Source organism: Tasmannia lanceolata, unplaced genomic scaffold (genome assembly GCF_043159265.1).
Source record: "Tasmannia lanceolata isolate RefF3 unplaced genomic scaffold, GAP_Taslan_0.1 ptg000023l, whole genome shotgun sequence".
Classification (NCBI taxonomy): domain Eukaryota; kingdom Viridiplantae; phylum Streptophyta; class Magnoliopsida; order Canellales; family Winteraceae; genus Tasmannia; species Tasmannia lanceolata.
Genome location: NW_027518700.1, coordinates 19,690,957 through 19,717,307, shown reverse-complemented (window position 1 = coordinate 19,717,307; position 26,351 = coordinate 19,690,957). Strand labels below are relative to the sequence as shown.

Genomic DNA, 26,351 nt, shown 5'->3' with positions numbered 1-26,351 from the left:
TAAAAACCTCTTGCTACTTGGGATTTGCTAGGCAATTTTGTGGAAAGCCATTTCCCGTCTCAGTTTTGCACGAGACAACAACCACCTTGTGGCAGATTTTGTCGTATTCATTTAATTCATATGAGGTGGCTGTTCTGTTTTGCAAAAGTAAGCCACAAAACGGCTTTCCTCGAAATTGCCTCGCAAATCCATTGCTACTTTTAGCTAATTGTTTTAAAGCTAAAATCCCTAAATTTTAACTTTTTCCCTTGGAATTTGCCTTTGAAAGGTCAAATCCTCCATATTGGAGTGTTGTTTGCTCTCCATTTGAGGTTGTGAACTGCAAGTCTAATTTGGATTTACTATTTAAACTTTATAGGGGACTACACTTTTAGAATATCAATGAAGTTTCCAATCCATTTCTATTAAATCCTTATTTGGCACTCTTAAGGTGTCAATTGTAGGTGTTAATTTAATGCAATTCTTTTGTAATAATCAATTTCTTGTTTGGTTTTAATTCTATGGTTCCAGCATGCTTTTTGTGAACAGGGTTTAAAATTTCGGTTTCGGCAGTGGCCGAAACTGACATTTCGGCCGAAATTCAGTCATCGGAAAAAAAATTCCTGTCCTGTAACAACCCAAAATTTTCAGAAAAATTAAAAAAATAGAAAATGCTGAAATTTCGGCCGAAATCCAGGCAGACACCGAAGTCATGTACTTTCGGTGTCGGCCCTGGCCGAAATTTTAAACCATGTTTGTGTATGATTATAATTGTAGCACTTGTTAAACGTACCCTTTAGAAGCTTCAAATCGTATGATACAACCTTCAGCACTTACCCAAAGATATACCAATAGTATACACCTGTCGTACTTAGCTTCTTAGCTAACATAGCTTCTTTGTGTCAAAAGTTGTAGGATTAGTCAACCTGTGTGGCCTGTCCTCAAGGTTTTAAATTTCAGTTTTGGCTTCGATTTCGGTTGTCACGGAAAATGTTTCGGTTTTGGTTGGAAATTTTGGTGGAAAATCCTGTAAAATCAAGGAAACATATGAAAACATATGCAAATGATGGAATTTGAAGATGAACTTCAGGAAAGGCTAGAATAAGCAGAAATACACACTCAGAAATCATCCTATAAGCAAGATAACCATCCATAATGGTTTAAAACCATCAAATACGTAATGACATGCATTGTCGCACATATCAAACAATTTAGTACCGGCCAAATTTCACATGTAATTCATATAAATATTTATAAATGATGCATGCACCACATTTTGGATTCACTTCATTTAAATATAATTATATAATACATACTAATGTAGTATATGATTATTACACTTACGATTTTGGTTTATGCATTTCGTACTTGCTATCTGATCTTAGGTCACCCTCTACTAGAGATTGCTCGGCCTTAAGCAAGGAGCCCCACCTGTGAGGAAAGACACGGAAGAGTTCCATCTTTTGACAGCCCGTAATACATTGGTTGAAGATGGAGAGTGGGCTACTGGTCGATACATCAATGGGCTGCTATTTTAGATCTAGGATTTGGTTTCCCTTTACACCCTCCTCACCATTGATGACACCTTCTGATTTGCCCTAAAGGCTGAGAAGATGACCCATTAAACTAAAGGACACCGATAGAGGCCTCTCTAGTTCGACTGCTAGGGTTCCTATGACTAGTCGGCTAAACTTTTCTCTTCTTGCTAAGAGCAATGTTACAAAAGTTCATGTAGGTGAGACAAACGTGGGACATGGGCTTCTAGGACCCACACCACTTATTAACACCTTTAAATGCTTTAAGTTTGGCGAACCACAGGTCAAAGGTCATCTGATTGCCCACTTAGGGCATTCAATCCTTAGAACTCGTAGATGGTGAGGATAAGATCAAGTTTGAAGAAGAACACGCTTCCCATGATTAAAATGCTCGACAAGGGCTGACATACAAGTTTGTGGGAGAGCATGATGAGGCTATCCTGGATGGGGATCATGTGAGGCCGTTTGTGTGATTCATCGTGATGATTTATCCCCTCATACCTAGGCATGGATGCGTTGTTGAGAAACAATTTTTTCCACACCACTTGTATGACAGGTGGAAATATATGCATTATTATTATTGATAGTGGATGCTCTGATAACTTGGTCTCTATCATGATGGTAGAACAGTTACAATTTAAGACTGAGATGTTAATCCGTTGATATGGCATCGCATGGATCAAAGGCGGGGTCAAGGTCTCGGTCAAAACTTATATCTTGTAAACTTTTCCTTTGGAAATGTTTGTAAAGACTCGGTTTGGTGTGATGTCACTCCATTAGAGGTGTGTATTATTCTACTAGGGCACTCTTGGCAATTTGATTGTAAGCCCACACTTGATGGTGAAAAGAAGACGTATTCCTTCATTAAGGACGACAAGACCGGTAAGGGATGCCCTTAGTCCATAGAAGGATGTGTGACATCTTTAGCGACAATGAATGTAGATGCTAGACTCCTTGGTGAGAGACTAACATTACTTAAGTGTCGATGTCAGTTTTTTATGGCCTGTCATGGCTTGTCAGAGGTTTCCTTTTGGATTTCTTGTGTACCTGTACTCTATAGTTCCATTATTTGGTCCTATGACCTATCTGTTACTTGGTGTTGTTAGCCCCCGTCGGGATGTGATGTGATTCATCTTTGATCAAGACTGTTACAAGGGCTGAGTCCATCTTTGCCATTGTTGTTAGTGTCTTTGAGAAGTCTCATTTCACACATATTTGTTGATGTAAACCCTATGCTCTGATACCAAATTGATGTGAATACGTGATATTGATAGCCAAGAGTGAGAGAAAGAAATTATAGAATCAAGATAAAGAAAAAGGAATCAAGACCAATAAAAGAGATCAAGATCAAGAAAAGTGATCTAGATCAAGATGTGAAATCAAGATTGAGAAATGAGATCAAGATCAAGATGGGAAATCAAGATCAAGGAAAGAGATCAAGATCAAGAAAAAGGAGAAAGTGAGAAAGAGGGGTTTATAAACCCAACCGGGAAGGGTGAGCAAAGTGATAGGAGAAATGAGCAGAAGATAAAGAAAGAGAGAAAGATGAGCTTAAAAATAGAAAACTAGAAAACTGACCTAATATAAAACATCACATGTCAAAATGCATTACATCCACACAAGAGAGAACGTCAAATCGGTATTCATTCCATTGCATAGCATCCTAGAAATGCTCTGAGACTACATATATATATATTAAAAAAAGAAAGAGAACTAGAAAGTTCTAAAACCCTAAACAAAAAACTCACTTTTGGACTAAAATATCCTCTATTAACTTAATGACTTAAAATGTTCATAATTCATGTGTAGGGCCTATTTAAATACTCATAACTTAAAGAACTTAAGTGCTTTTGATGGAAAAAGAGTGTGGTACCCCGCCTATATTTTGATGGGCTTAAAAATACCTACAACGAACTTAAAAATTAGAATATGGGCCCTAGGATGGTCTCCATCACAGTCCCCGGCTTGTAAAGATTCGATCCTATCGAATATAATTATTGGCACAACAGGTGGGGGTTTATTGGCTTTGATCCTCGCACAATCTATAAACGGGTGTCTTTTCTAGAGAACAAAATATTTTGAACCCACGATAAGCTTTGGGCAATTGTGTTGTAGGTTTGAAGTAATGTGATCACAAGGTCCACCTTCGATGGACTCCTTGTACCGTGACAACATAGGCTGGAAACCCTATGATTCTTCTGTTTGCTTAGATGTGTAGATGCTCGCTAGTGCTGACCCGATTAAGTAGCAAAAATCCGAGCAAGGTTTTAAATTTCGGTTTCGGTGTCGGTTTTGGCCACTTCGGCCGAAATCATGTAAAAAACATATCATAATGATTTCGCTTTTTTTTATTTTATAAAAACTTCTACCGAAATGTCTAAACTTTCGGTGTAAATTTCGGCGATTTCGGTGGAAATTTCAGCTATTTTGGTTGAAATTTCATAAATTTTAGCGGATTTTTTTTTAAAATTTCGGTGGATACGAAGGGCTAAAAATGAGTGACTTCATGTAAATTTCGTTTCGGCCGTGGCCAAAACTTCGGCTATTTCGTTTCATTTCGGCCGAAATTTAAAACCATGAATCCAAGAGGCTTCCAAATACTATGATTAATGACTTTGTTGGAGTGATCCGAAGCTCTTGCTTATTATCGCCAATAACTTTCCTCTTCCAAGCAAGTTTGATGCCGGTTGTTGCCCTCTTGATCCCCATGTAATATTCACAGGCTATCTTCTAACTGAACCCACTTTGATTGATGATGACTACTTTCTGTATCCTTAAGTATCGTGAGTGAGCGACATACTATCCGAATTGACTATAGATGATGACTGTAGCTCTAGTGTGTTGCTTGATGTCGGGCATTTCCTGCGCTATCAATCCTCACACAGAAGCCTGAATCTGGATGGCTAAAGTGATTTGTTTCTTGTACACTTGCTTAGTCCGGTACTTTCGCCAAGTTTCTCGATCGTCAGATATGTGGATTGCTTCACTGCTTGTGCCTTGGCTTTTTCCTCTTGAATCATTTTTTTTCAAAATGTTCCTTTCGAATCATTCTAACTCGCATTATTTTACATTCGTGAAAAGTCTTAGGCTCAAACTTTTCCCAAATTAGATCCCTCATGTCACACCAACAAGTGATAGGTAATTTTTCCATTACACGTCGTTTTTGCGTCAGTGCTAGCCACCGGTCTAAGGTATGCCGACCAGAGTTGTCCTGGTAATGGAAATCATTTGGTCATCGCTTGGGTTATGCAGCCATAAATATGAGTCCAATACTTCTACCCAATCAAGACATTCTTTTTTAGTAAATCCAGAAAATCTTCGTATGCCTCTAATCCTCATAGGTGTATTGATTACGACCAATGGGTTGGGATCTTCCCATCATACTCCTGATATCCCAAGTAGCTATTCAAACCTAGGCTTTCATACCAAATTGATGTAAATTGTAGGTTCTAATACCACATTAATGTGAATCTATAACAATCAAGAGAAGGATAGATAAAGGAAATAAAGAATCAAGGCCAGGAAAAGGGAATCAAGACCAAGAAAAGGGATCGAGATCAAGAAAAGTGATCAATATCATGAAAAGAGATCAATATCAAGATCAAGAAAAGCGATCAAGATCAGGAAAAGGAGAAAGATAGAGATAGAAAGAGAGCGGTTTATAAACCCAAACAGGAAGGATGTGAAAAGTGATGGGAGAAAAGAGAAGGAGAAGATAAAGGAAGAGAGTTTATGGATAGAAAACTGGCCTAATACGAAGCATCACACTTCAAAAGGCATTACATCTACCATTCAAAAAAAGGCATATTTATTTATGAGAGAGAGAGAGAGAGAGAGAGAGAGAGAGCTTCAAATCTTATTCATTCCATTGCATATCATCCTAGAATAGTGCCATGAGGCTATATATATATATATATTAGTAAAGTGTTTCTGAGCGATACCTCAGATAGCTATTTGAGCAAGCTCATATAAATAGGGTAGGTAGCTATGTTGTTTGGGTTATGTTAGATATCGATTGTATTGGAGCTTCTCTGAGGTGTCCCTCAGAAACTTCGCCCCCCCTATATATATATATATTTATATCAGAAAAGTGTTGGTGCGCTCAAGTCGTTATAACGCTTCCCATTGGTTTAAATGTCTGGGTCCCACATACAGGAACCAATGGGTGGCGTTATAATGACTTGAGCGCACAATCTATTCCTCTCTCTCTATATATATAATTATATATATATATATACATAGAGAGAGAGAGAGAGAGAGAGAGAGAGAGAGAGAGAGAGAGAGAGAGAAGTGTTCCTGCGCAGCTGCTCATATAGCTTATCTGAGCAGCTGCTTCAAGAACTCATGTGGCCCACATTTTTGGGGTGATCGAAAGCATTCATTTGAAAGGCCCTTCCATGGATAGGGTGTGTACCAAAAATCAGCCCTATAGGATCATCCTAACCCAATCAAAGGTGGAGGGGAAAATGGATAGACACTGTTTCTAACCTTTTTTTCCCTCGAGAAATGGCAGGGTTAGGATGATCCTAAAGGGCTCATTTTTGTTACACACCCTATCCATGGAAGGGCCTTCCAAATGAATGCTTTGGATCACCCAAAAAATGTGGGGCCACATGAGTTTTTGAAGCAGCTGCTCAGATGGCTGGCCACATGAGTTTTTGAAGCAGCTGCTCAGATAAGCTATCTGAGTAGCTGCGCAGGAACACCATTCTCATATATATATATATATATATAATTATATATATATATATATATATATATATATATATATATATATATATATATATATATATATATAGTGAAAAGTGTTTCTAGTTTGCCGACTAGAAACACTTTTCTAGTCCGTCGGCCAAAAAACAGCGGGGGCCCACCTTGTTTGGGTGATGCAAACCCTTCATTTGATGGGCCCTGACATATAGATAGGGTGTGCCCCAAAAATCAGCTCCATAGGATCATCCCAACCCTACGATTTGTGGAGCTTAAAATGGACGGCCCTAAACCTGCACAAATCTGTCCATTTTTTAGCTCCACAAATCGAAGGGTTAGGATGATCTTATGGAGTTGATTTTTTGGGTACCCCCTATCTATGTCCGGGCCTCTTAAATGATGGATCGTCCAAACAATGTGGGCCCATGTGTTTTTAGCCGACAAACTAGACAACGTTTTCTAGCCGGCAGACTAGAAACACTAACCCCATATATATATATATATATATATATATATATATATATATATATATATATATATATATATATATATAGAGAGAGAGAGAGAGAGAGAGAGAGAGAGAGAGAGAGAGAGGTGTTGAGCGCACCATTTTTTTGGTGTGCTTAAGTGGTTATAACGCCTCTCATTGGTTCGCTTAAGCGGGACCCAAACATTTAAACAAATGGGAGGCGTTATAACCACTTAAGCGCACCAACATATTCCTCATATATATATATATATATATATATATATATATATATATCTACACACACACACACTAGTAAAAAACCCCGTGCGATGCACGAGCCGACAAAGAACTGTACAGACCACATCATAGGTTGATCCAAATCGTCCATGTGATGGAACACAACATCAATAGGTTGTGCCCGTAAAATCATTCCATAGGCTGATCCTAGCCCTCCAATCTATAGAGGTTTCCATAATATGTTTTTCCTCTTAAGGTGCCTGGAATTCGTAAATATTTTTAAAGGTATCCTGAATTCGTAATATCCTCAAAAAATTATTCAAAAAAAGTAGTTTTTTTGTAATTGTCATATTTCTATACCTCTTCTTTGTAGTTTTTTCCGTAATTGTCATATACAGGTACCCGTTTCGGTACTTTTTCCATAATTTTGCGACTTTCAAGCACTTTGTCTGTAATTTTCCTCCAAAACTTTAGTACCTAATGATTATTATTGGTAGCTTCTTTCGGTACTTATTATTGCTAGCCACCTTTCAAGAAATAGTATTTCCGTGCAGTTTTCACCACGTCTATTCACCACGTCTAATAAGACAAATCTCTGAACACATACAATTGCAAAGGATGGGCGAGACGTAGCCTTTGGAGAAGGTGGCTAGCAAATACCTATAAAAACGAAAACGACAGGAAAGAATGACTCGAAATTACCGTCGACGTGTTAATTCCACAGCTTTTTCAAATAATTCAGAAAATTCAAACCTTTTCTCTTCTGCTATATATATATATGTAAGAAAAAGAAAGGGACCTAGAAAATTGTAAAGTCCTATACAAAAAACTCACTTTTGGACTAAAATATCCTCTAATAATATAATGACTTAAAATTATCATACTAGATGTGTGGTGCATATTTAAATACTCATAACTTAAAGAACTTAAGTGATTTTGATGAAAAAAGACCATGTTACCCCTCCTCTAACTTAATGGACTTAAAAACACCTAAAAGACGCTTACAAATAAGAATATGGGCCTAAGGATGGTCCCCATCATTGTGTAGCTCGGATACTCTTGGTCATTTCTGGAGAACTTTGTGGAGCATAATGAGGACTACATTCCAGTTTAGTAGTGCCTATCATCCCCATACGGATGGACATATAGAAAGTGATCAATCGTAACCATGGGAATTATTTGAGATGCTTAACAGGCGAGAGCCCGAGAGACATCATCAATGAGACTTAATTCTACCTCAAGCTGAGTTTGCTTACCGTAGTCCCATTACCCATTCCCTGGATGTACCCCTTTGGAGACCATCGTTGGCTCCTCCATTCTCTACCTTATAGCCCTCGTACCTTCGTACTACCCTAGTCGAGGTAGTGCTGAAGCCGAGGACCTCATTCATAACAATATAACATTAAGTAGATGTAACAAGTGGTGTTAAAGTGACTACGAGCTCGCCATGAGAAGTTTAGGGTGATTGTTGACCAGCTCCGGGGAGACAATTAGGAGATTTGTCAGAGCCTTTCCTCATTGTTTCCACTGCTAGAGTTTACATCATAGACGCTTGGGTGACGGGCATAGCTGTCAAACTCGTTTGACTCGTAAGAGTCGACTCACGAATCGAGTCATATGTTTTTCCAGTCAACTCGGAAGGTTGACTCGCTTGTGTTGGGAACTTTTACTAGTCGTGTGGTGACTCGTACGAGTCGGACTGAGTTGACTCGAAGTCTTAGGACTCATACAAGTCACAAGAATTTACATCATAACTGTCTCCTTGTCTCTTCTCCTTTACTGTTCTTAATATTTACATGTAAAGTCATTTAAGTAAATGTATTTACTATTTTACATGTAAATAACGGAATACCCCCATTGGAATCTATTAAAAATAGTTTCAAGACCAAAATCTATAACGATAAAATTTCAACTTTTCAGTTCTAGTACAAAATTCGAAAATCTCCTCATGCCAAAACCCATCCGTTCTTGTATAAAATCAACAACCTCCCAATCTATATGGTCATATGCTTTTTCAATGTCAATCTTAAAGACCAGGCCAGGGCTTCCTCCCTGTTGACAGAGTCAATAATCTCATTAGCTATTAGGACCCTGTCCGGTATCTGCCTTGAGTCGACAAACGCACCCTGAAAATGGGAAATGATGCCCCCCATACAACTTTTCACTCTTCGAGCAAGCAATTTGGATACAATATTTGGAACGCTGTGAATTAAACTGATCGGTCTGAAATCCTTAATCCCAATCACCCCTGCTTTTTTGAAATTAGCGCAATAAATGTAGCTTTTGCTGCTTCACTAATAACTCCTCTCTCCTGAAATTCATAGATAAAAGCCATGATATCTTGCTTCATGATACCCCAGTATCTTTGGAAAAAGCCATGGGGAACCCATCCGGTCCCGAAGCTGTCTTTTTTCATGGAGAAAATGGCCTATTCAACCTCTTCCTTAGTGAAATCTCGATCCAGTGAAATTCGTTGACCAAGACTGATTGATTTGAATTGTAAACACCCTAATTTCGGACGCTATTCAACTGATTTTGTGTATAGCCCTGAGTAGAAATCAATGATTCTTTTGTTGATTAAGTCAATATCTTCTATCAACGAATCCCCCTCCTTCAAGCAAGTATAATAGTATTAATTCGACGTCACCCATTTGCCACTCGCTGAAAGAATTTTGATTTGAGATCGCCTTCTTTAACCAAAGTGACTCTTGATTTTTGTCTCCACCTAATTTCTTCTCTCCTTAGAATTTCCTCATACGCCTCCAGAAGCTTCAACCTTTCAATTCTCTCGCTAGCCGAAAAGGAGCCCTCAATTTCTTTACCCTCCAAGAATTCTAGAGCTATAGAAATTTCCTCCTTGCTACGTTTATTACCCTCATCTGCTATTTTTTGTGATTCTTTTATTTTCAATTTCACCGCCTTCAATTTCTTGCACAAAATATATCCCTTCCAGTCTTGAACAATAGACTCCTCCCACCATTTCTTGAAGTTATTGTGAAATCCTTGGATTTCTAAAAGATCCAGATCGAATTTGAAAGGTCGCGGTCCTCCAGAGAAATATTCAGCATAATTGGGTTGTGATCAGATAGGATTTTGGGGAAATCCCTCTGATTAAGAAGAGGGAAATGCTCTTCCCACTCACCAGATATAATAATTCGATCTAGCCTGCTAATCGGTCATGATTATTTGACCAGGTAAATCTCGCTCCTTGCGGAGGCAAGTCAAGCAGTCCATATCCTGAATGAAGCTTGACAATTTCCTCATACTTGTTGTGATTCTAATAGAAGTATTCCTTTCCGATGGGAAACGAATCGTATTAAAATCTCCACCGACAATCCATACCCCCTGCCATCTTGCCCGGATAGAAGATAGATCATTCCACAGTTCATTCCTCTCCCTAGCCCTTACCGAGCCATAAATCACCATTAGCATCCACTTCACATCCCAGCCCGATGAAGTGATTATTATCGAGATCGAGAAACGTCCAACCTTGAGTTCTTTCATAAGGAACCTGCCTTCCTTCCAGACTACTATAATTCCTCCCGCTAATCTCACAGCTTCCTTAGCAACCCATTCCCGATGGTTTCTGCCCCATATTTTGTTGATGAGGTTATCCGTGGCACCCATTATTTTTTAGTCCACAATTGCCACCAGGTCAAGTTTTCGCTGAATGACAAAATCCTTGACTGCCTGGATCTTCCTGTCTTCCCCCAATCCCCTTATGTTCCAGAATCCCAGCTTCATTGGGAGCGAAGATTAAAAAACTCCCAATGACCAGTATCTCCTCTCAAGAGAGGACCTCAACCTTCTTGAAAGGGTCAAAAGGATCAACCCTTTCAGATGCCCAATCAATAATTTTTCCTTTAGGATGGTCAGATGGGAGACCCCTTTTGCTATGGTCCGATCTTGCTCGATTGGAATTATTCTTTCCGAAGGCACTTTCCCTAATCTTAGCCCGACAGATGATGATCAAGTTTCTGCTTCCACTTGGATTTTTGAGATTTTCTTACCTTTGTGACCACTCCTATAGAATTAACCCCGGCTTTACCATTTTTGAGTATCCCACGTGCCTTTTCACTTTTGCCTTCAATCTGCGGGCTGTTCGCTCTATCTCACCAGATTTTTTTTCCAGAATGTGCTTCACCTGCCCAGCATTTACTCCTTCAGATACACCCAAGTATTTTCCAGCATGGGGAGGGCCATGTTGACGTGGTGAGGGGCTACTCCTTTCCACCCAATTGGGCGTAGTTCTATTGTTTTTCGGCCTCATGATACCCCCAACGAAGAGATTAGGGATATCTTCTGATTGATCTTCCAGTGCTGCCTTGGGATACGCACCACTCTTTTTCGCTTGAGCTTGAAATTTGAATTTTGAAATCTCTGTGGGTTCCGATGGGGTCTTGAGTTCAGAGTAATTTTGTCGTTTCCTTTGATCAATGGTCCTCTCACAGGCTACCTCCCTGACAGCTATAGGATCCTGATTTGGCTTCGGCCCCACCGCAGATCGCACCTGATCGAGATTCCAGCGTGTTTTGGAACCGACCGGCTGTGGATCTACTCTCGCCGGCTTAGCCTTTTCCCCCATTGAGGCATCTTCTTCTCCAATGACTGAGTGTCATGAATTTATATTCCTCAGTAAACCAATTATCTTGAATTCGGAGATGAGTAGCAAATGGCCGGGACAGTTTCCATTCCAGTGCGTAAATTTTTGCCGAAGCATAACTCATGCATTGACCATGGCTTCCTTCCATTCTCATTTTTCAGTACCGGTCCAAAGATTCTTCCCAATGCTTCAACAGTCGAAGTCACCCACGCATGGAGAGGAATTCCATAAAATTTGACCCAGATTGCTTTCGCCCCCTGTTGGTATTCTGGATCCCACATTGTAAGGGAAAGAAGGTAAATAACACAGGCCTTTCCTCCCATCTTCAAGATTCTGGAGGCTAGATCCGCGTGTTCGAACATGAAGAGGACTTCATTTTTTGCAAGAACACAGGTCTAATAAGGGATGGGATACCCCAGAAGTTTTTAGCCCAGATCCAGAGATCATCTAAATTCCATTCCTCCACCTTTATCCTTCCTATCAAGCAAGTGTTTAAGATTTGTCGTCGCTCATCTATTTCCTTTCCCGATTTTGAGATGACCGGAACTCCTTCCTCAGTACTGGTTATGATCTCACCTGAGTCGGGCCAAATTCCTTCCGCATCCTTAGACGGTGACTTTGGCGTTTGGGGAATGGATGGTGTCAAACCCATCGGGAGACCTACTATCTGGTTTTCTTATGGACACCATCGGCATTTTTCTCGCCGTCTAAAGTTATGATACCTACACTTAGTACAAGTCCAATCCCTCCGCTTTCTCATCCCTGAGCCTCAAGGCTAAAGGCCATCTTTCAGTCCGGGGACAAAGGATCTTAGCTCTTAATGATCTGCTGTTTTCACTTCTATCCGTTTGACAACCAGTCATTGTTATTCTTGTCCCGTTTCATTCTGTTGTATTTCAGCTAGTTGCAACAGATCCAGCCCTATTTTCTCTCTCCTTTTCACTCTACTTGATTTTCCTTTAGGGTCCGTTCCAATCGCAGTAAAACCGTCGTAAACAAATTTCAGAGTAAAAATTTTGCATGATGGACTTGAAATTTTATAAAATAGGGAATATAGTAAATTCCCTTAGTAAATCAAGAAGAGAAAAAAGGGGTGAGTACACGTTAACTTATTCCCCAAAAGTGAAAAAATGATGAGTATAAAGTCAAAGTACTTTAATAAAGAGAACAAAAAAAAAGAGCCTACGACTAAGGGAAGAGAAATCCCTAAACTGTAGGGAATAAAGTAACTTTCGTGAAGGAAGAAGTGAGTCGTTTACTTTTCAACAAAAAAAAAACAAGAAGTTATGTAACTCCCCACAAAAGGGGAAGTGAAGATCGTGAAGTTGAGGGATGAGGGATGAGGTGGCAGTTGCCAACCACTTCAAGAGATTTTTTATAAATAGATATCCGATCTTTGAGAAAAAGGATCGCATCCTTTAGAGGAAAGAAGTGACGCAAAGAAAGAGGAAAAGAAGGAAGCGGAGAAAGAAAGGAAAGCTAAAGATTTCCCAAAACTAATAGTTCTTTTTTTCATTTTTTTGCAGACTACATCTAAAAAAGGAGAGAAGTCCTTTTGAGTCTCTTCCAGAAGACTCAAAAGGTGAAGAAGACCTTTCTTTACCGGTGTACGGGAGAAAGATGAAAAGAAGACCTTTCTCTACCGGTGTACGGGAGAAAGATGCCAGAAGACCTTTATCTACTGGTGTGCGGGAGAAAGGTCTTCTGGCTTTTCATCTTTCTCCTGTACACTAGTGGAGAAAGGTCTTCTGGCATCTTTCTCCCATGCACCATTTTTTTGCAGACTACATCTAAAAAAGGAGAGAAGTCCTTTTGAGTCTCTGGAAGAAGACCTTTCTTTACCGGTGTATAGGAGAAAGATGAAACGAAGAGCTTTCTCTACCGGTGTACGGGAGAAAGATGCCAGAAGACCATTCTCTACCAGTGTACGGGAGAAAGATGAAAAGCCAGAAGACCTTTCTCTACCGGTGTACGGGAGAAAGATGCCAGAAGACCTTTCTCTTCTGGTGTATGGAAGAAAGATGTCAGAAGACCTTTATCTACCGGTGTACGGGAGAAAGATGAAAATCCAGAAGACCTTTCTCTTCCGGTGTATGGGAGAAAGATGCCAGAAGACCTTTCTCTACCGGTGTACGGGAGAAAGATGAAAAGATAGAAGACCTTTCTCCACTGGTGTACGGGAGAAAGATGAAAATAGACATTTCTCTACCGGTGTACGAGAGAAAGATGAAAAGAAGACCTTTCTCTTTTGGTGTATGGGAGAAAGATGCCAGAAGACCTTTTTCTTCCGGGATCCGGGAGAAAGATGAAAAGAAGACCTTTCTCTGCTGGGATCCGGGAGAAAGATGAAATGACTCAAAAGAGTTCTTTCGGAGAACTCTCTTACAAAAGAGTTTAAATAAAATCATCTGGGATGACTCAAAGGTTTATCTCTTCCGGGAGAATCTTTTACAAAAGAGTCTAAAACAAAAATCATCAGAGTCAAATTCTCTCTCTCTCTCTCCAGGACCTTCTTTTTAGGATGATAATCAAAAGTTGTATTTAGATAGGGAACCTCTTGATGGATGATCAGAGGTGTTTTCTTTTTTAAGAAATGTAATTAACGGCCAACAGAGCCGGAAGTGTACGATCCCTACCTAAATTAATAAAACCTCTTCTCGCAAGAGGGAAATTTGATCCCAATTTATTTTATGTGTGTGATTCTCTTTTTCATGCATGTGAAATATGTTGCGAACATCATTGTAAAGGTTTTCTTTTCCTTTGATCCATTGACCAATAGTTTTACGTCTTAACTCGAACTTTTCTGAGCCGTCTGTTTGTATGATCATTTTTTCCGGTGGGCTAGGATCCTCTCGTCTAAAAGATTTATGGATCTTGGTTTATCTACAATACGGAGCACTTAATGAATGGTGTAGATTTCAGATCACGCTTTTGGTTGTGAATTGTGTTCATCAAAAATCTAGGTTGGGTACAGATAGATCTCAAGTCTAGGGTAATTTGAGGATTATTGTGAAGGTGGAGTAAAAATAGAAGAAAGCAAGCGAGATGCGATGGTGGACATTGCAGGATGCGAGCATTTAAATTAATCAATCTACTATGAAATTGAAACCGGGCCAAAACCCTTGTCAAACGATTCCATCCACAAAATCCAAATCCAAAATAAAAAAATCCCAAAATCCATTCACAAAACTACAGTCAAACAAATATCCTTCTCTCCTTTGCGTCAAACTGGAGACGAGATCATAACGACCGAAAATGAAACTGGAGTTATAGATTGGAATGAAACTGGAGACGGATCAGATCAATCTAAAATGGATAAGTTATGGAAACAGAGAAAGAGACCATTCAAAAAAAAGAAAGAAAAGAAAGACAATAAAAAATGAGCAAAGGTGTGACAGCTGGAGAGGGGAAAAGAGGCAATGAAACGAGATCGTGGGTTAAAAGCACGGGTTTGTAAAAGTTTTACTAAGATTTTCTCGGAAATAGTTTTACCACGTAAACAGACAGCTATATCGATTAGAACACACAGGGTTTAGTTTGTTTTACACGATATTTACGGCGATTGGAACAAACCTTTATGAAAACTGCAGTCACAACGGTTATTTTGCTTCGTCATCACCTTGTGGTTGCTGCCTATACCTCTGCTGATTTCCTTGCACGTTCATCCATCTCCCTAGCTCTTCATTACTGGTGGCTGGTACAACAGTTGGGGCGAATCATAGCTGCTGTTCGTGCTCTTGTTCCTCTTGAGACTTCCTACATGTTGGGATTTTAGGTCGAAGCACTCATGATCGTGTGAGATCAGGCCTACTCATTTTCATATATATATTTTGCTGTCCTACTCATTTTGATCAGCCCTTCATCCACCATACTTTTACCTTGACCACCCTACCTTTACTGTAGTACCTTTTGGGCCCTAGTTTACTTATGTTACATTATTTCACATTGTGGACCTTTTGGTAAATTATTCTCTTGCCTCATTTATAGATCTGATTTCCTTAATATGACTGTATGTTTGCAAATTATACTTGGGCGAATTTAACTTATCTGTGTAATGATTCAAGAGTTATAAATCTTTGCTAACCCTAGTTGCTAGTTGATGATTTTTAGATGTTTAAATCTGTTCGTGGAATAAATGTGCTGGTCTAATTGAAACTCTAGACACTTTGTGCTGCTAAATTTCTCTAAAAGAACCTGCGAACCCTAGGTTTGAATCAAATGAGTAAGAAGAGATTTATTGGAGGGAACAATCTAGAGCTTTTTAGCTTTAGAATGGGGGACCACCACTACCTTTTTTCTTTAAATTAAGAAGGGCCTGCAGCTATGAATCACATCATTTATTATACTGTCAGATGTGACAATTACAATGAATAGTGGTGAATTTTACCCGCAAAGTTAGAAAACGCAGGGAATGTGGTGTCGATGCAATCGTCAGCACATAACTGCCTCTGATTGAACCACCTACTCTCTCTCTCTCTGTCTCATTGTAGCGGCACCTGAGAGTTAATTCTTTTTATTTTTAACTGGTTTACCAGTTGTTAATATCAATCGGTAAAAGGGTAGGAGTGAAAAAATGGGGTGGATTTATCCTCTCCCGAAAGGAAAATGCTAAAGACAAGAATGCCGTTAGTTGATCATTGCCTCAAATAGACCCTTATAACCAAGAAACCCCAATACTGAGATTTCTTTTGTTGTGTGCAAGATGAGACCACCATATTGTGGACTCATTATATATTGTGACCCATGTGGCACTGTCATTTTGGTGCCCTGCAGAAGCAACTGTGCTCCCCTTCAAAATTTGGTATTTTTGCAGTCAAGCAACCCTCCCATGTACGTAAATATTGCTATGTAAATTGCGTTGTTTAATACTCCCTGAATCAATCATTGTCTTGCCTAAGTCAACTCAAACTAGTTTCTCATTGGGCTAGTTTCTTGTCTGATTCTGATTTTCTCCCCACCGAGTCAATAAAAAATCCTTTGACTCACCTGAGTCAACTCGGTTTGATTGTTTAAGTTTCTCATCCAAGTCCAAGTTTAAAGCGTGATAAATTCCATATCCATTTATTTTCATGGTCATCCAAACTCACTCTTAGGAATATACGCAGGTGGTGCCTTTGGCAAGACTTTAATTTTAAAATGCACTTATGATCACAATTCACAATCAGCCAACTGGAAAATGTTGTTTTATTTTTGGCATTATTATGCTAAGTAAAAAAAAAGGTCTCAATGAATGCCATTATTCATTGTTTTATGTTTTCTTTGTTTTACTGATGAATGTATGACAGAGTTCAGTAGATATTTCGAGGATTTTTAGGTTGATTCTTATATTTCATGTGTGTTGGATATGGCTGTTGTCTTAATTTTTACTTGTTATTGGTGTAGTATAATGGTTGTGTTTGGAAAGGTGGGCGGCTGAGACTTGAGAAGGCTAAAGAACATTACCTTGTCCGCTTGAGGCGGGAGTGGGCAGAGGATGCCGAACCCATAAAGGGCAAACCTGATGCTCTTCATTCAGATAAAATTAAGGGTTCGTCAGGAAATTCCAAGCACATGACACAGGAAAAGATGCAGCTGCAGATTTTCTTTCCGAGATTAAGAAAGGTAAGCTTATTGATGCACAGATTTTCAACATATACTGCTTCTTGTTTCAGAATCGAGTGAGCCTACTTTAAGGCATTTTTGGCTGCTATGAATTCTTTTTCTGTGGAATATTAGCTTACCCAATGATGGAGGTTGGGAGAGGGAGAGACATGAGAGGGACTGCAGGAGGAGTAAGAAAAGGCTGAAAAAAACAAGGAAACAAAATAACTCCACTCAAAGTATGATTGATTTATTTTTCCCTACTTTTAGTAACCTTTCACCCTCTACTCATTCATGCCTTCTCAAGTCTCTCCTCTCACCCTCCCTACCTCGCTCTCTCCACTTGAGAAACTATGGTTGCATTCGGCAACCATCTAGATGACTTCGCCACTTTTTTAGGGGTAGAGAACGAAAAAAAATGGGAATCCCTAAAATCTTGTTCGACTCACCGGACCCACCAGAAGCCTGTTTCTAAATTTTCTTACTTTTTTGCGCGTTTTACACCCTAAAAAGATGGGATTCTACGGAGCGACTCGGAGTCGCTCCCAAGATCTCATCAATCCGTTTCTCGCATGGTTATAAGTTTTAGAGAACTGGAACAGGCATCCTCTCGATACTTAGGTCAATCAATTATGGCGGTTCTCTTTAATTGACTTGGCCTAATTGAACATGGAATTTGAGAGATTTAAGTCGAGTTCAAGTTTTTAAGCATTGATTTTTCTATAACATATTTAAAAAAAAAAAAAAATTTCTGTAACATGAAAATTTGAGTAAGGTAGTTTTTCTCCTTAAAGGAATTAATAACTGTCACCATTAAAAAAAGGAATTAATAGCTGTCATTCCAAACATTGCTTATGGGTTCCATCACTAAGTTAGCGCTTGTAAAACTGTAGATTGATTAAAAAACTGTCGCTGACTTCGAAGATGCTCCTTATGGGTTGATGTAATAATTCTGTTTTTTTTTTTTTTTTTAAATTTTTTGAAGTATGTTCTTAATTGGTTTTCAACTTTGAACTTGACCGGTATCATCCAGAAAAAAAAAAATCTCATTAAACTTTACCTGTAACAACCATAGTTGGGACTAGAGCTTTTCTGCAGCAAACACTGAAGCTTGTAAGTTGTAATACAGGTGAAATCATTGCCTTACAGTGGAACGGGCAAACACAAGTACAGTTTTCAACGTATTAATGTTCATTCCCTCCCAGTCCATTTCTGCGACTGTGAGGAGCATTGTGCGGCTTCTGAAACTTCAGGCAGGGCGGACCTTTCATTCCAGACCCAAATTGGAGTGATAAACAATGAAGAATTAAATATCATGAATTCTGTGATGAACAAGCTCTTTGAAAGAGAAGATCATACGGAGGCCGCAGGTAGAAAGATAGTGCCAGCTATGGATGGAAACAATTCTGAGTCCCATATTGAGGCCACAGGTAGCAAGATAGTGCCAACTATGGATGGAAACAACTCCGAGTCCCATATTGATGATGCATCTAATGATGAGAAGGAAGCAACTCAGGCTGAAGATGTGGATGGCCTGGTGACCAACATAGTGATGGCAGGAAATGACCCTAATTTGGGTTTGATGCATACATATAGATGGGGAATTGCTTCAGCGGATCAGGTATGTAAGTTAAAATGTTGAAGCATTTTCTTTCCTTGCTTGTGGATAAGGAGTTGCATGATTGATGATTTTCTTGAGATGCCTAAAGGCTCTGTAGGGGACCCAAATACTGCTGGCACATTTTTCTCGGTTTGAATTCTCTTTTATGAAAATGAATGCAAAATGTTTGCATATTACTCTAAACACAGTACTTTCTCTATTGGAATTTTGAGAAGATGATTATCATTCAAAAGAAAAAAAAAGGTAAAAATACTGAGAAAATGGATAAAAACTTTCACTAGGGCAAAGGATTTTTCCTTTCTCTTCTCTTTTCTTTGTGTTCAAACTAGCAATAAGATCTTTTATTTTTAATTTTTTATCTACTTGAAAGGACGAGATATCTTGTTTAGATTCACAACACCGTGTATGAAAACCTCATGTTTGTGAGTAGAATGCCTCCTTTTCTTTTCTTTATAAAAATCTTTAGCTTTCTTGATTTATTTACGTAGCATTTATAAATGATTATTTACATAGCATTTATAAATGATTGATTCATCCAAATTCCTTTTTTCTTCCAAGCTATAATAATTTTTACTAAGGCTTTGTTTCTTTCTATGTAAAAATGGATGTAAAAATTGTTTTAGGTACATTTTTACAACATAAAACAAATTTTACGTCCATTTTTATGATGAAAGAAATGGAGCCTAAAGGAAAACACGATACAAGAAGGGCCCACTCTAAGTGCTGAATTTTTACCCTCTCGAATTAAACAGTCAGCCTCCTCTACTTCCCCTTACACGCAAAAAGGAAATATCAGTAATTCTATCTTTCCACATGATCAACACCTTTGTTTCTTCTGATATCTTCTTTGGAACTCTCAGAAAATTTGATTTGATGCAATTGATATATATATATATATATATATATATACACACACACACTAGTAAAAAACCCCGTGCGATGCACGGGCCGACAAAGAACTGTACGGACCACATCATAGGTTGATCCAAACCGTCCATGTGATGGAACACAACATAAATAGGTTGTGCTCCAAAAATCATTTCCATAGGCTGATCCTAGCCCTCCAATCTATAGAGGTTTCCATAATATGTTGTTCCTCTTAAATCGGATGGTTAAGATCACCCTATAGATTTTTTATTAAAAAAGCATAAAGGAGGGGGGTAAGATTGAAATTATGTGGCTTTATAGGTTGATCCAAACCCTCCATGTGATGGAACACAACATCAATCGGTTGTGCCCGTAAAATCATTTCCATAGGTTGATCCTAGCCCTCCAATCGATAGAGGTTTGCATAATTGTTGTTGTTCTTCAGGTACCCGAAATCCGTCAATATTTTGCAAGTGTCCTGCATGAGTAATATAAAGTAGTTCTTTCGTCATTGTCATATGTCTCTACCTCTTCTTGGTAGTTTTTTTCCATAATTGTCATAGACAGGTACCCTGTGTCTGTACTTTGCGTATGTAGATTACGATTTTACCCTCACATAGATAGCATGTACAGATATGTGGGGAGGGGCAAAAACGTCAAAATCATCCACATTGACGTGTTAAATGGACAATAATTCTCCCTTTTCTCTTATGCTATATAGTATTAGACTAGTAAAAAACCCCGTGTGATGCACAGGCCGACAAAGAACTGTACAAAACCCCACAAAACCCCGTGCGATGCACAGGCCGATAAAGAACTGTACGGACCACATCATAGGTTGATCCAAACCGTCCATGTGATGGAACGCAACATCAATAGGTTGTGCCCGTAAAATCATTTCCATAGGCTGATCCTAGCTCTCCAATCTATAGAGGTTTCCATAATTAAAAAAGCATAAAGGAGGGGGGTAGGATTGAAATTATGTCGTTTTAATGGGTGCCTTCGTTAAAAATCATAAAGGAGGGGGTAGGATTGAAAATATGTGGGTTGAATGGGTGCCTCTGTTAAAAAAAGTCAAAAAAAGTGATGTGTAATTCTCATAGAATTTTGAGAGAAATTCAAATAATTCTCTCCTATTCTCTTCTACTATATATATATATATATATATATATATATATATATATATATATTTGAAATATGACAATTTTCATTGATATTAGAAAGGCATTAGGGACCAGAGGTCCCGTCCTGCATTACAAAATACCAGTGAATTGGACTGGGCATACCGCATACCCAGAACCGGGACAAGGATACTTAACCGGACTCATTCAAAACCAAGGTGAAATTATATTCCATGGTGCCATTACCTATCTACCCTATATATTCCAACAATTCCTATGGCCAACCTAAACACAAGTCCTCCTCCAGCTAGTAACCCAAATATATAGCATCCCCCCATCACCCATAGAGATAATGCAATTTGACGTAAATCCCAAAAAACTCCTTCGCCAATAATCCATGCAACTGTGCAGGGCCAAAAAATAAAACTTCCCTTCTACTCAGCACACTTCCTAAGATCATTTTCTAGTTGCTCCTCAACCAAGGAGTCCGCAGAATCATCCTCCTTTCGATCCTCAACGTTGGCAACCCGTTTCCGGCTAATCAAAGCCTTTAATCTCTTAATCCCTGCCACCCTCTTTTCTTCCCAATGAAGAGACTGCTCTGTCCTTTCATCTCCCAGAAGCTTGGTGAACAGGGGGTGTTTATGTAATGGCGAGTATGATTCCTTGACATTATGCATACCTGAAATTTCGAAGAATGTAGCCGGCCTCCTATTGGCAGCCTCTTTAAAAGATTTCCACTGTCTTTTAAGAAATATATTGACTTTTTCTCTTGGGGTTGGTAGGGACACAACCGCCAATTTTTCATTGTAGACCATAGCTTTTACAGTTGATAAAACCTCCGCAATTTCTAGCACCTCCAAGGGGCGCTTCCTGCAACTTGAAGACGAAGGGAAGGGGTATCATATGAATCCCTGTCTTGGGCATCCATTTTTAGTGAGATACTTGCCCTTGGTTCTTTTCTTTGGTGGAAAAATAAACCCCATACTTTCTTCCTTCAGTATAAGAGCCACCGCCAACTTCGAAACGACAAATGTCTTTTACACTTCCCAATCACCTCCATCATTACGTTTCAACAGCTACACATTAATAAAGCCCCCGTAATTAAAATTCCATAAGGCCCTTTACTTCCCCAGGAAAAAAGATAACTTTTAAACTCCTGGGATTGACAAGTCTACTGAATCTTCCAAGATATCCTTTTAAACTTTTACACCAATATACAACCTCTTTTTGATAGCTACACAAAGAGAGACGCCAGAATCATCAAATAAATCTAAATGTCAGGAAGAAGGACTGCCCCAGGAACTTGCTCTTATACCGAACATGCCACGTATGAGGGCCCACCCTCTTCTAAGGATTGATGAAAATTTCCAGGATCTCGATTAAACCTGGGCAAATATAACTCACTACTCAATCTATTATTCTAAGCTAATCCAGGACCCTGCTCTCGCGGTCCTGATTTGAAACTCAGATGTCCTTTCAGACCAGGCTCGGGAAGCGACCCTTGCAAATTTCCAAATCTGACCCTTGGAAATTTGAAATTTGAATTCTGACAATGGGGGTCCAGTGCACCAATTGACCACCTAGTCTGAAGCTCAAGGGGGGCACCGACAGCCTATTAACCGGTGGGGCATTCAACGACGGTACTCTTTGACCAACTCCAGGGATAAAAAAGGGGCCTCTGGAACCCTGAATGGAAACTCCAACTGTGTAACAATGGTTGGAAATCCGAATCTTCACAGAGGAAGAAAACTTCCATCGTGGGGCATAGATTTTGGCCGATACAAAGCACTTACGCTAATTATGGAGACCCTCCATTTTAACTTCCATCACCTGCCCAAGGAGATTTCCCAGGGCTTCCACCATCGATGAGGCCCACACATGTAATGGAATACCAAAAAAGTTAACCCATAATGTCTCAGAGCCCTGGGTGTAATCTAGGGACCAAGGTGAAAGAGACGATAGGAATACTTCCCAGTTATCGACTCCCAAATCCAAAACCCTTGAGGCCACCTCTTCGGAATCAAAAGCAAAAAGGTTCTCTTCGTTGGAGAGCAAGCAAGGGCAAGGGAGGGTGGGAGAATTCCAGGACTTTTTGGCCCACTCCCAAAGATCCTGAAGGGATCCAGGCGAATCATTCCTTCTACCCACCAAACATGCCTTTAGAGAATCCATTCTTGTTTTTACCTCATTTCCAGAAATAGAGATCGACGGAGATCCATCTTCCACCAGAGAGGCGGAAATTACCTCAGAATCATGCCATGGATCAGCTTCCGGAGCTATCATGCCTCCAGCCCCTGATGTGGTGGGGGATGGATATGAAGGGTTTTGTTTTCGATCCAGGTGACAACAACGACATTTAGACCGTTGTTTAAAATTGGAATAATTACAGGACGAGCATGACCGCTGTCTCCAGAACTGATCAAACATTCTAGTTCCGTCCTGAACCATAGCCACCGGGCAATACACTGAGGATGATGAAACCTTCTTCCTCTGAAGGCACCATCGACACCTATTCCTCCATTTGAAATTATAATAAGCACAGGATGAGCAAAACCAATCCCCTTGCCTCTGAGATTTCGTTTTCCACCTTCCATCCACCTCCAACTTTTTCCTTTTTGACTTGCCCTCAAGCTCAATCTGATACACATACTCTTATATATATATATATATATATATATATATATATATACGGAAAACGGTTCCTACACATATGTGTAGATAAGTTATCTACACACTAGCTTAAAATACAGTGGGGGCCACATTATTTGGGTGATCCAAACCATTCATTTTTAAGGCCCTCACATAGATAGGGTGTCCACAAAAAATCAGATCCATAGGATCATCCTAACCATTCGAACTGTGGAGGCAAAAAATGGACTAATTTGTGAAGGTTTAAAGACATCCATTTTACCTCCACAAATCGTAGGGTTGGGATGATCCTATGGATCTGATTTTTTGTAGACACCCTATCTATGTGATGGCGTTTAAAATGGATGGCTTGGATCACCCAAACAATGTGGGCCCCCACTGTATTTTAAGCTAGTGTGTAGAGAACTCTCTACACATGTGTAGGAACTGTTTTCTCATATGTATATATATATATATATATATATATATATATATATATATACACACACACACACACACACACACAGAGAGAGAGAGTTCCTGTGCTCGAGCGCAGATAGGCTTATTTGCTCTCGAGCACAGAAACAGGGTGGGGCCACATTTTGGGTGGGATCCAAATTCATTTGACGGGCCCATTCATTGGTAGGGTGTCCACCAAAAATTAGCTCCATTGGATCACCTTAGGGTGTCCATTTGTGGGGCAAAAAATGAACAGATTTGTGGACAAACAGTATCTGCCCATTTTTTGCCCCACAAATGGACACCCATTGGTGATCCAATGGAGCTGATTTTTGGTAGGGCCCCCATCCATGATGGGGCCTTCCAAATGATTGGTTAGGATCACCCCCCCAATGGCTCCACCCCCCTGTTTCTATGCTCGAGCTCAGGAACTCTATTCTCATATATATATATATATATATATATATATATATATATATATATATATATTGTACAGGGCATAAAGTACTTTTTCTTTCATCTGCTTGCATGTCATCAACTTTCCTTTTCCTTATTTGGGTCTCCAGGGATCAACATACAGCAAATTCCAACCTTCTAACGACAGGTCTTCTGGAAAGAAGCGAATGGCTCAGGAAAGGAAGAATATCAGTTCCACTAATGTCTCGGAGCCTGCCAAGGAAAATTCCTCAGAACCTATGCCAAACAAGAAAGCCCGTGCAACTTCACTTCTGGCTGATGAAAGCAACAAAGAAGAGCTTGCATCCACCAAGCCTGGAAAGAAGAGAAGCTCAGAAATCCCCTCAGAGGAGCTGGAGAGCTCTGCCGGAGCTGAAAGCATTGGTAGTTCCCTTCAATCAAACAAGGGTGTTTCCTGGGTTCAGAAGTCCTCATGGAAACAACTTGTTGGTGAGACAGGCAACAGTTCTTTCAGTATCTCACAGATTATGCCGACTATTGCTTCCAAGAAATTACCAAAACCCAATGATTCTAATGTTGTCATGTCCACATCAGAACCTAGGCCTAACAAGAAAGCCCGTGCACTTTCACTTCTGGCAAGTGAAAGCAACGTAGATGAGTTTGCATTGCCCAGACCTGGAAAGAAAGAGAGCTCAGAAATCCATTCCAAAAAGCCGGAGAGCCGTGCAGAAACTCAACCCATTGGTACCCATCAATCAAGCAAAGGTCATTCGTGGGTTCAAGAGTCCTCATGGAAACAACTCGTTGGTGAGACAGGCAACAGTTCATTCAGTATCTCACATATTTTGCCGCACATTGCTCCTGAGAAATTACCAAAGTCCAGCGATTCTGATGTAATGTCCGCTGGAAACAAAGGACAGAATTCAGTAAAGCATACAGGAAACCTACCTAATGGAGACAGTTCTAAACATTTGGAAGTTGAGAAGCCAGGAATCCATAAAGATACGGCCATTGCTGCCCATAACTCCAATGTGGAAACATTAGAAAAGGAAGAGAGGGTCCAATCTGGTTTGGAAGGCGAGCAGAGTATTCCGAAAGAGAGTTTACAGAATACAAGCGGTAAACAACCTGAAAAGAAAGATGACTCTGTACTGAAAACATCTATAGCAGCTGTTGGTATCGGCGAAGTTTGCACCTTCATGAGGAGCGCTGATTCAGAGAGGGAGTGGACGAAGGCAAAAGCAGCTCTAAGCGGGTTGCTTAAGAAGAAAAGTAAGGAAGACAGTACCTCCAAGAATTCCAGAGGCACGTCAAGTCGTGATTTCTGAAAGCATGGACCTTTCTGCATTGAAACAGTGCCGAAACTGGCATCGTAGAAAGGAAAACTTTGATCAAGTTTATCTCTATAGTTTGTATCATTATTAGATATTGTTCTTTAAGAACGAAGTTGAAGAACTGAAGAGGCAAGGAGCGAATTGGTAGTTCTGTTTTGTCAAGGTCTGAAGTTGCTGATTTTGTAAAAAAAGGCTGATGTGAAGCAGGGACAATTCTTAGTGGGTTTTTCGTGAAGTAATTAATGGGAACCTTACTTGTAAGAGCTCTGAATGTAATTGAGCTGCTACTTTTGGAAGCCATGGTTCCTTTCTCTGAAATCATCAGGAAAGTTATTTTAGTATCAATGCAAAAACAAGGACACAAGACAATAGATTTCAGTCACCATCAAGCTCATTTCTGTGGTCAGGATCTTTCTGAATGCTCTTTCAATCCAGAAATTATTTTTTCCTGGGAATCAGTCTTTCAGTGCTATTTGTTCGCTGGTAAGATCAACGTTCCTGATCATGCCCACATGCCACATGTTGGTCCAGAAAATAGCTGCAAGGAAAAATTAACTGCAACCTTTTTCTTATAACTGCTTTGATAGTTTAGAGAGCCCAATTTGTTTTTCTTACACCTGATTTTCAGTCGGGTGTAAGATTTTTTTTTCAATGCTTCTCATTCTATATGAAACAGAATGTGCATAAGATGAGTGTAGCAGAGGTGCAAATGCTTAGATGGATGTTCGGCCACACAATGTTAGATAGAATTAAAAATGAAAACATCCGTAAAAAGGTCAGGGTGACACCAA

At 39.6% G+C, this 26,351-nt stretch overlaps 1 protein-coding gene across 4 annotated transcripts in view; it reads left to right on the top strand.

Annotated features, from left to right (window-relative positions):
• ROS3 (RNA-binding (RRM/RBD/RNP motifs) family protein) overlaps positions 1–26,015 on the top strand; it is a 43,979-nt gene extending 17,964 nt beyond the window's left edge. For all 4 annotated transcript variants that reach the window (XM_077366189.1, XM_077366191.1, XM_077366193.1 and 1 more), the window contains exons 3-5: positions 16,913–17,131; positions 18,240–18,731; positions 24,376–26,015. In XM_077366189.1, the coding sequence (XP_077222304.1) occupies positions 16,913–17,131; positions 18,240–18,731; positions 24,376–25,554 (1,890 nt within the window). In that variant the 3' untranslated portion in view covers positions 25,555–26,015. The remainder of the gene's footprint in view (positions 1–16,912; positions 17,132–18,239; positions 18,732–24,375) is intronic.
• Positions 26,016–26,351: the final 336 nt, after the last annotated feature.